The sequence below is a fragment of the Carassius auratus genome, chromosome 8 (genome assembly GCF_003368295.1).
Source record: "Carassius auratus strain Wakin chromosome 8, ASM336829v1, whole genome shotgun sequence".
NCBI classification, from domain to species: domain Eukaryota; kingdom Metazoa; phylum Chordata; class Actinopteri; order Cypriniformes; family Cyprinidae; genus Carassius; species Carassius auratus.
In genome coordinates this window covers 10,500,804-10,511,423 of record NC_039250.1, presented here as the reverse complement: position 1 = coordinate 10,511,423, position 10,620 = coordinate 10,500,804, and the positions used below count along the sequence as shown (strand labels likewise).

The 10,620-nt window shown below is 34.8% G+C and overlaps 1 protein-coding gene across 2 annotated transcripts; it reads right to left on the bottom strand.

The window, feature by feature from the left end:
- Nucleotides 1-2: 2 nt before the first annotated feature.
- LOC113107973 (signal-transducing adaptor protein 1-like) lies at nt 3-8,730 on the bottom strand. Of its 2 annotated transcripts, none has more exons than XM_026270815.1 (15): nt 8,347-8,730; nt 6,236-6,307; nt 5,935-6,054; nt 5,727-5,783; nt 5,020-5,174; nt 4,771-4,902; nt 4,449-4,518; nt 3,743-3,845; nt 2,878-2,970; nt 2,291-2,383; nt 2,093-2,131; nt 1,907-1,972; nt 1,102-1,155; nt 738-851; nt 3-630 (listed from the first exon to the last, which is right to left on the bottom strand). In XM_026270815.1, the coding sequence occupies exons 1-15, from the start codon at nt 8,437-8,439 to the stop codon at nt 587-589; spliced, it is 1,305 nt and encodes a 434-aa protein (XP_026126600.1). In that variant the 5' UTR covers nt 8,440-8,730; the 3' UTR covers nt 3-586. The 2 variants fall into 2 exon arrangements, with proteins under 2 accessions (XP_026126600.1, XP_026126599.1); XM_026270814.1 differs by having other exon boundaries at nt 1,102-1,158; nt 8,347-8,728.
- Between the last annotated feature and the right edge of the window lie 1,890 nt (nt 8,731-10,620).

Here is a 10,620-nt window from a genome sequence, read left to right as displayed (position 1 = left end):
CATTTTTCCATGATCGTCATATTGGTCTCCAATTTTATAGTATAAAACACGTTTTAACAGGAACAGGAAACAACATACGTTTGATCTGTTTCTCTGTCTGGAGAAAGAAGACCTGCAACTTCCCCACGTAGTAAATTCAACAACCATTTGTCATTGTTATGACATGCCTGATATTTATATGATCAGAGACGGAGAAAAGAGACGTAGACCAGCTATCTGACACGAAGGAATTCAAAACAAAACATTTATATATGACTTTTCATAAATCAACAGTACGTCAATAAGATAAACTACACAAACATCAGTAGTGATTTACAGTCAGCAGCTACAATACACGACACATGATGATCAATATGTTACTCTAATAAATGATTGCGATAACTAATACATCATAATGCTGAAAGGATCAATAAAGAACATTTGATACAAGGGCCTGTTTGTTGATCCGACTGGACAGCAGTGGGCAAATATCTCAGATACAGTGTTCAGGTGAGTGAAGCTGTATATGCATATATCTTCTGGCCTAGATTAATACTAAGGAATTATTCCTTGTTCCACAATGAAACCATTATTATTGAGATTCCATTTATTCCTGGTTTCGTCTCCTATTAAGAACCTCTTGGAGCTCATCTGTTAAGCAGAAAACCACAGCGAGTTAAGGATTTGCTGGAGTAGAAAAAAATGCAGATGAGATTTATACTGAAACAGTGGCACAAAAACAAGAAAATTGTACTTACTCAAGTCAACAAGTTGTCGAGACTTGGGAATATTCTTAGGAATGCCAGACAAACTGTTGCTTCGGGAAGTTGATTTGGAGTAGCCGGGAGGTACCAAAGCTTTCCTTTCAATGTCTACATTAAAACAGAAAACATTAAGACGCCTTTGCTTTTCATAGAAATTGTTATTAACAAGAGATCTGAAAAACAACATTAGGTAAGTGATCGCAGCACTGGGACAGTTATTTGGACTAAGTGTGTAGTAATAGTATCAAAGGGATGTCAAACTTGCTCTGAATAAAGGTATGGGAACAGCCTCACCCAAACAATCCCTGATCTCAAGATATCAGTGTTTCAGTCCAGACAACAATCAAACTGAACTCACCTGAACTGCTGTTCAGATCATGAGGCACTGAATTCTGATGCGGTAAATATCGCCCTGCTAAAACAAAATATCACCATCAGAATGATCCAGTAATAAACCATATTTTCACTGCATTTATTACCCTTGTTAATATTAATATCAAACCAGACATAACAATGAACTGTCCTGTACTTAAACTTAACCTTACTTTAAAGTGTAAACAGAAAATAACTAATTACACGGTATCTGTGGGATTGATAAAAATGTGTATGTACTCGGGCTGCATTTATTTAATAAAAACACCAGTGCTATTAGGAAACTACTCTTAAATAAAGTTACAATGTTAAATAAAGTGTTTTCTATTTTCATGCATTTAAAATGTATTCCCTGTGAAGGCAAGGCTGAATATTCAGCATGATTGCTCTAGTCTTCAGTGTCAAATGATCCTTCAGAAATCACTTTAATATTCTGATTTGGTGTTCAAGAAACATTTTTTATTATCTGTATTATTATCTGTGTTGTTAGAACGTTTTTCAATATTTTTTTGGAAATTGTGTGTGTGTGTGTGTGTGTTTTCTTCAATAAATCTAAAGTTCAAAAGAACAGCAAATATTTGAAATAGAAATATTTTACAGCATTATAAATGTCCTTGCTGTCCAAATTTCTGAGTGATTTAATTTTTCTAATTTGTGAATAAAAGTATAAATACAATTCTATTTAAAAAAAACTTACCCACCTTAAACTTTTAAATGGAAGTGCATATTGTGCTTTGTATATATTATTATTTATTTAATTAGAAATATAGGACATTATCTGTTGGTGTTACCTGAAAGACGTGGCAGGACAGGAGGTGGAGGACATGCTGCTTGATCCACCTCATACTCTCCAGCATCTGCAAAACACAAACATACAGTAATCAAGGATCAACAGCATGTTAACACGACCAATCAAAGTAAATCATCTGCAAAATATTAAAAGAACTCTCATTTTACAGATATTCTAAAGGACTCACCTGAGACATTGATGTAGGTGCTTTCCTGTGTGTTTAGGTCTGAACATGCAAATCAAAAGAGTTACACTACATTTCATGTCTTCTAAGTGTAGAGCTGTCAGCTTAAGTTACACAATCATTAAACTCAATACAATATGTTTATAATTGATAAGTTCATTATATGTATTTGAGCTTGAAGATGATTTAAAGATTTATTACCTGGTTTGGGGGGTGGCACTGGAGGAGTAGGTGAAGGGACTTTGGGACATTGAACAATTATCTCATCATTCTCATTATCAATCACAGCAAATGCTAAAAAAGAACAGGAAGAGTATAAATCAGATCTATTAAACTGGCCCACATGATGTTGTCAACGGCTTCTCTTGCACTGAAATAATAAAAAATAATTGTATTAAGGTTATATTCTATTAGCCTACTATTACTTGCTGAAACTCTCTAATTTGTGGCATGCTCTGTGGAGAATGTGTGTCTCAATCGTCTAACTATAAAAAAAATGCAAACAACACCAAAATTCATTAAATTGGAAAAAGAGAAAAAAAAAACACCAGTTTAACCTATAATGTAGTATTAGATCATGCTATCAGACGTACTGCTTCTCAACCAACATGTTTGTTATGCAAAAGAGACCACATTCACAATGCAAAAAAAGCACTTTCAGATGTGCCATCAGTCTAATTTACTTCTAAGAGCAGAGCTGTCAGTTTAAATGAATTAAAGTCAATACAATATGTTCAAAATTTATATAAGTTAATTAACAGTGTGTATTTGGGAATTAAGATGATTACCTGGTTTTTGGGGTGGCACTGGAGGAGTAGGTGAAGGGACTTTGGGACAATGCAGACTTCTCTCGCCATTCTCATTATCAGTCTCAGCAAATGCTGAGAGAAATGAATAAAAAAAGTATAAATTAGGCCTATTAAACCTATATTAAACTATATAAACATACTTTATATATTAATTATTATTTGCTGCAAAACTCTGTGGGGAATACAAACAAACAATACAAGCATTCATTAAGTCAGAAAAAGAGAGAACCAAAACTACGAGTTTCGTCTAGAATGGAATGACAAGTATTATTACACTGAACAAACTCGTTTTCAACCAGCGTGCTTATGCAAACCATATTCATAATGAAAGAGCACTGTTTCAGCTCTGGCTGAATTCTACAAGCATTTTTTGAAAGTATTTTGTAAATGATTTTCAAAATAGTCTTTTTCTCTTAATGAATGCTAAAAAAAATTGTTTTATGGAGTGAAAAACTTAGAAAAAATGACTTAGTAAGCAAACAGTTAAAACAACAAAAACTATTTATTAGAAAAAAAAAATTGTGAAATATATTTTTTACATGTTCAAACAGCTATCAAAGAAAAAAAAAGTCAGCCAACTGGAAACTTGTGTTAAAATTTGTAAATAATTTGAACTAAAACAGATCAACTGGGAAGTGTGTCAATCATTCTTTTAAAGGTTTCTATAATGGGGTGGCGTATTTTTGTAACCTACATGTCATTCATAATGTTCATAATGTCATCTGTAACATGTTCTAGAATCTAGATGTATGATTCATACCGACAAGTATGTCAGTCTGGCTGACAAACAAGTTTTTTCCTAATAACTTTCCAAAAAGAAAACACTCCTGAAATAGTCTCTTACTTATATTTTTCTCATAGTGTTCCTCCATCAGAAGAGGCACCAAAACCCCATTGGTCTTCTCCAGCAGGCAGTTAACGACATCATGCAGGGTCTCACAGGTGATCTGTGTGTTTATGAACATGGTGTGTGAACACACTCACATTGTCTGATACAGTATGTCAATGCACATACCAGAGTAAGTGATTTGATTGTGGCGATAAGCTAAAAGTGTGTGTTTGCTCACTGGAGAAGCATTTACCACTAAATACACAAAAACACAAATAACCTGGATTATGCAAAAACTACAGACGCCATTGAATGCCAGATCAAAACCTTAAGACTCTAGGGTGTGGTTTTATGATAAAAGTCAAGCGCTAAAGGTTCAAACCACAGATTATCTCAAGTATATAAAGCCCTGTGATAACTTCCAAGAACACATCAGTTATACTGATCCATGCGTCTGATTCCCAACACTGACCCATAAAACTTTTCTTATCAGAACTTCCTCTTCGCTTTTAGAGCAATCACAATTTAAGAGACTGTACAAAGTGTCTTTCGCAAGAGCTCAGAGTTCACACAAAATTACACATTTGCAGATGGTTAAATACATTGCTTGGTGTTCAGAGAGTCAGGTTTTTATCAGGCATATTGTGAAAGTAATCTATTATTTACTAGAAGCTTGAATCTAAAGTCATTTGAAAATGAAAGAACATAAACTATTACTTACAGGAGTCTCAAGGGCAATGACGAATCCTCCTTCGTGCCTCCGAGACACACGGTAATGTCTGAATACTGGTCTGAAGAGCACATGATTCATTCTTAACTAATACAGCTATATTCAGTTTTATTAAAAAGGAACTTGGCAGAACATGCCGACTATTGTATAACATGCTTTATTCAAACGATCAAGGTCTAGGGTTCAAGACTGTTCAATCAGCAATTCAGATGATCAAGATAAACTACGATAAATGAAGTTCACTAAGGCAATCTCCGTCTGTCCAGCATTCAATATGGTGCTCTACTGATCACAGATGAGAATGTGTCTTTACCCGTTGATATCTTGCCGCGTAGTGAGAGCAAACGATGTCCCATCATGACCCGGCCGCAACAGTAGGCTTCCCCGATTAGCATTCCTTTCCAATAAGTATTCAGCTTCGACGCGGGTGACATTATGATAACACCTGCACAAAGCATTATCGTATTATTTCATAACAGGCATGGTTATTTTAATTCACTTCACATCACCTTTAACCTTTGATGTTATGTTATCAATTATAAAGCAAGTGGTTTTAACTTACGAAGGCATGTCTGCCTGTAAAGTAACATAATTGTCAGAACACGAGGGTGGCGGCACAGATGAAAGAATCCGCTGCCTTATTTTCTCTTTCTCTATTATTTCCTTCATCATGTGAATCTGGCCAGGCAGCAGGTTCAGAGAACTTGGCACAGATAGCTGGAGGACAGAAACCGTGAGAATTATTATTTTGCATTTATATATTTTTGGTATGACATAGGACTGTTTACCATGATACACGCTGACAAAACAATAAGTCATATAGAAGTACTGACAGTTCATCACAGGAATGAACGCAAGTAAAAAACAAAACACAAACTGTGGTTTAATCTCTTTGGTTTATGAGTAATCACAGCACAACTGCCTTTTACACATGATGAATAAAACTTAAGCCATAAAAAAGACACCGTCAGTGTGCCTCATCTGAACAAACGCTGATTAAAGTCTGCAGTGTTATTTGATAACGAGAGGAGACATCCTCTAAATATTGTACCTTCATATTTCTAGTGATGTCTTTAGAATTTCGTGGGTTTAGCAAAGTGGGTTTACTTGGCAAACAGACCTTCATAAAATTCTAAATATATAAATAATATTTAAAATCCTAAAACGTTGTGTTACATGAAAGATTTGGGTGAAAGATTTTTCACAAAATTTTAAACAAATTTTAGACCTCCTTATTCACTTTACGTGTTTTTCAGAAGCACAACTAACCTTTGAAACCGAGAGCATGAAGCCTTTCCACAGTTCTCGAGCCTCAAGGCTGGGGGCCTGAGAAAACAGAGCAAAATGCATCATGGGTAACTGTGTGTATTATCAGATTTCAATAACTCAGGGTTAAACAGCTGTAAGTGTATTGCAGTGAAATCATTTTTTACAGTTAGTTTTACATAATAGGATCAGAGATGGGAGAAGTCCTTACAATCATTTTGATGTCTTCATTTTTCATGTGCAGTGTGAATCTAGCAGCGTCCAGGTTTCGGTCCCGACAGCAGTCATCTGATACAGAGACGAGATCAGAGAGCTCCAGCTTCTCTATATACTGTATTCACAAACACAATGCATTAATAATCTGTATATAGACAGACATATACAGCTTTCAGGCCTGCAAGCTTGCATTTGAATACATTTACATGTCAGAAATACACACACAAATTGAAATTATTTTCTAGCAGCTACATAGTAAAATTAAATTGGAAAGGCAGCATGTAAATATCACTTACAACACTGTCTTTGTTGTTATTGTAGAAAAAGAGTGAACTGCCACATAAACTGGTCCAGAGTTTACGACCCATCTGTGCAAAGAAAAATAAATGTTTACTTTGAATAAATACATTTTCTGAAAATAATAATAATGAATAACTACTGAAAAACATTTATTATTAATTTTACAGTGTCACATTTCTATTTCCAGGTTTAAATTCCATATTGTGATTTAGTGTTTTCAAAAACTGCATGGGCTATATATATATTTTTTAAGAATTACAAGCAATATAGAATTCAATGGAAAATAATTTTCTTCATAATAATAACCTGAAAAACAAGACTTGATCCAAAGGCATGTAGTGCTGTGTTCGATTCATCGATACGACGATGTATCGTCACAGAGATTCGACGATTAATATTGTTTAAAATTGAATAGAAAATCTTTTATTCTTTTAGAAACAATGATGTTACCAGTTCCTTGTTGAGAAAAATAATATAGCTCGCGCAACAAGTAAGCGGTTTAGTTGATAAAATTGCGGAGCAGCGCTAAAATTTTGTTCCTGAATATCTGAGTGCGACCGCAGTGTGCGTGTTAGATACAATGAAGACAGAGCATAAGTTTAGAACCCTTCTCATTTTTATTTTTAAACATAGTGTGTTCATTTTTGTAATGATAACCTACCAGCAATGTAAATATGATTTCTTTTTATATATATTAGAATTTGTAGCCTAAATTAAAATAAAAATGGATTAGAAAGAGTTCATTATTATTTATTTTAGGCTTAAAAAGAAGCAAGCAAACATTCAGAATATTGTACCTGGTGGGGAGTGCCCAATGTAAACATGACAATATGCCATTACCTATATTGTACTGTACAAAAAAATGGAGGCCTTTCATAATACAGAGGTCAACTGCCTATATATGCCTTATAAATCGTATTAGTTATGATCTTAAACTATCAGGAATGTGTATGGTCAAATTAAAGCATACGTCACATTGCAAAATATTGCAATGAACAAAATAAAAGCACAAATGTTCACAAATGAGTTATGGTGATAATCTCTACCAGCTGGATGTAAACTAAGAACTAATATATAAAATGAAAGAAAATCTTAACTAAAACATCTTCAATAAATGCAAATATTTTATCTGTTGTGTTGGATCTGCACGCAAATATGCCACCAGACCTGTTTTTTGTTGACATTTTCACATTTGTAGGAAGAGTTTCCATGTTGCGACAGACTAAGACTTGTGTAACACTGCTTTGATGGCCACAGCAATCATCTGTTTTCTACAGGACCACTGGTCACACCTTTATTGTCTTTATTTACTTGCATTGAAATGTAAAGCATTTCACAGAACATGATGTGTTACTGTTCAAAATGCACATTTCCTACAAAGGGCAGGGTTAGCATTATGGGTAAAAAATAAAAATCAAAAAAAATCAAACAATGCGTTTCATTGCAATTTAGTACAACTGAAAACTATAGTATATATAGTAGTAGATGTATTCAACATATACGTTGGATAAATACATACATTGAAATAAGTTTCAATATTTAAGAAGTTAAAGACACCAAATATTATTTGTTGAAGATTAACCATGAATGAATTCAAATGACTGTTGTTAGTGCTATTTAGAGGGATAATCATATACAGAAAAACTGTAATGCTGATTTAAAGTGTACAGTAACAAGTAATAATGTTTACAACCCATGTTTATAAGAAGATGGTTCACATTGCTACACTCTAACTGAAACAGTAAATAACATAACTAGAACTAATCATATTCTAGCAAACCAGTGAATTTTTTTATTACAATTTTTGACAAAATGAGTTACACAATTTGATTAAATTTAAGCCTCTGATCATGTATCGTTTCGTAAGGAAATGTTTTTTACTTTTTGCACTTGTATAATAACCTAAACCATTTAAACATATGAGGAAGATATAGAAACAGGTGTTCAAGAAAATAACCCTTCTTAAACCCTAAACTGAATCCAGGTTGTTGGGGTAAACCTTTTAGATAATCCAGCTGGAATACCTATTTAGGATGGTTTTGAGCTATTTTCCCTCATGTACACAATGTCATCGTGCGTGTAGTCTAACATAAACACACTGACTCACCTTGTCCTTGATTGATTTCTTTTCCAGAAAGCCTTCGTAATAGCATGATGGCAGTTGAGATCTCACTCGTCTATAGCGATTTGGCGCTGCCATAAATTACACTCCTGTCAACAGCAAACTTCGTATAAAACCGTTCAAGAGTTTGAAAGAAGACGCTTAAATGGCCCTCTGCGCGTTTAATGCGTTAATACACTTTGCCTACATAATAGAGTACACGTGCTAAAGATTTATATGTATATTAAAAAAAAGTTAGTGATGAAGAGAAAGCTTGTGGACTAGAGGTAACACGACCGTCGTCAAATGCCTATCTGAAGAGGTCTACGTGTTGTCATTCTACTCCCCCACACCTTACCTGTATACAAGTGAGTCAGGTGCGCTCGAGGGTTGGCGGGAGGCGCGAGAGTCCCGCCTTTTGTGAGGAACCAAAGCTCATAGCCATAGGCGGAGGGTAGACCAACTCCAGGTAAGGCTAAAAGCAGCCAAATCTAATAGCTAAAATCTATCTAGTATTTTAGGCAAGACCAGACATGGGTGTAATAAGCTGATAAAATATGTTTAATGGGACCGAATTTGTATTACGGTTGAATAAAAACACTAGAAATTAATAATTATAAAACGTTTCCTTTCGAAGGTTATTCAAACAGCAAATAAATTATACAGAAAGTAGCCTAACATTATCACTAACTTTAAGTGAGCTTAATCTCTCTCTCTCTCTCTCTCTCTCTCTCTAATCACTTCAGATGTTTAGCTACACTGTGAAATGAATCTCTTATTCACATTGCACATACAGTGTTCAGAATTCAATCAGCGACAGTGTTGCCAGATTGGATGGATGATTTCCAGCCCGAAAGCTCCCAAAAACCCTCCCAAAAACCGCCCAAATTTTAACTGTCAAAATAATGTGATGGAATATGTAAGCCAAGCTTGATAAGTGCCATTTTTATCTCCTTAAAACAAAATAATGACGACAAAATAATATAAAATAACGTTAGATAAATTTCCAATAGAATACCGCACATTAATAAAATATGCAAGCAGACACTGTCACAATAGCAATCAAGAAATTAACCGATACACACACTCGAAACAACACATGCATCATTTTTAATGTCGGTCAGAATAATCAAATTTAAATGCAACAAAAAATGTCCAATTAAGGAAAAAAGCAACTCTATAATTTTAAACAGAACTATCTAAAAATCCTTAAGTTAAGTTCATATTGTAGAACAAAATACGATTTATATGTTTGAAACCCACCAAAAAAACCCAAATTTTGTCCATTCCTAAGCTCAACAGAATCACGTGTGATTGGTTATAACACTGTAAAAACGCCTAAAATAAAATACTGTGCAGCATGAGCAGATCTTAATTTAATGCCACAACCGACACGTTCTATTCATTTTCACTTTGTTAGCAACCGTCTTAATAGATTTCATTTGTTTGTGCAGGGGTATTTTTGCCCCAACTCGCGTTGGGAGACTTCCCCAGCCTTTCACACGCTCCGCCTATGATGACAGCACACAAATAACCACCCCTAGGGCACGTAGGCCTAGACGTAAGCATATGGGAAATACCCTGTTGAAAGAAACGACAATTTCCAAAACGCTTCTGGTAAACGAACGCTTTGATAACAACCAGTTTAAATTCTTTCGAATGTAGCTGTTGCCGAAACTCAAGGGGTTTTGTAACTTGAGACTTGTAACAAGCAATCTTGGGTTATCCCAAAATTTTTCATATATATTTACAGCACCCTCCCTCTATCTAAAAATGTTTTTGTAATAATAAATAATATAAATAAATATATTACACACACACACACACATATATATACACATACAAATAAGCTTTCCATATATATGTAAACACCTTCTCATTCAAAGAGTTTTCTTTATTTTCATGACTATTGACTATTGTAGAGTCACACTGAAGGCATCAAGGGCTATTTGACCAAGAAGGAGAGTGATGGGGTACTGTGCCAGATGACCTGGCCTCCTCAGTCACCGGACCTGAACCCAATCCAGATGGTTTAGGGGTGAGCTGGACCGCAGACAGAAGGCAAAAGGGCCAACAAGTGCTAAGCATCTCTCGGGGAACTCTTTCAAGACTGTTGGAAGACCATTTCAGGTGACTACCTCTTGAAGCTCATCAAGAGAAAGAAAATAGAAACATATAGGCTATATTTTATATATTTACACTTAATTTGCATTACTGTTTCTCTCTCTCGCTCTCTCTCTCTCACACACAAACCCTTTTAATCAGTTACTGCCGGCTCTT

What these genes read in the sequence shown, in the direction of transcription:
- LOC113107973 (XM_026270814.1), bottom strand. Translation starts at nt 8,439, where the DNA reads ATGGCAGCGCCAAATCGCTATAGACGAGTGAGATCTCAACTGCCATCA. An exon ending in AGAAATCAATCAAGGACAAG is followed by an intron (nt 6,308 to 8,346) that starts GTGAGTCAGTGT and finishes TTCTTTGCACAG; the next exon opens with ATGGGTCGTAAACTCTGGAC. An exon ending in TCATTGCCCTTGAGACTCCT is followed by an intron (nt 3,846 to 4,448) that starts GTAAGTAATAGT and finishes ATAAACACACAG; the next exon opens with ATCACCTGTGAGACCCTGCA.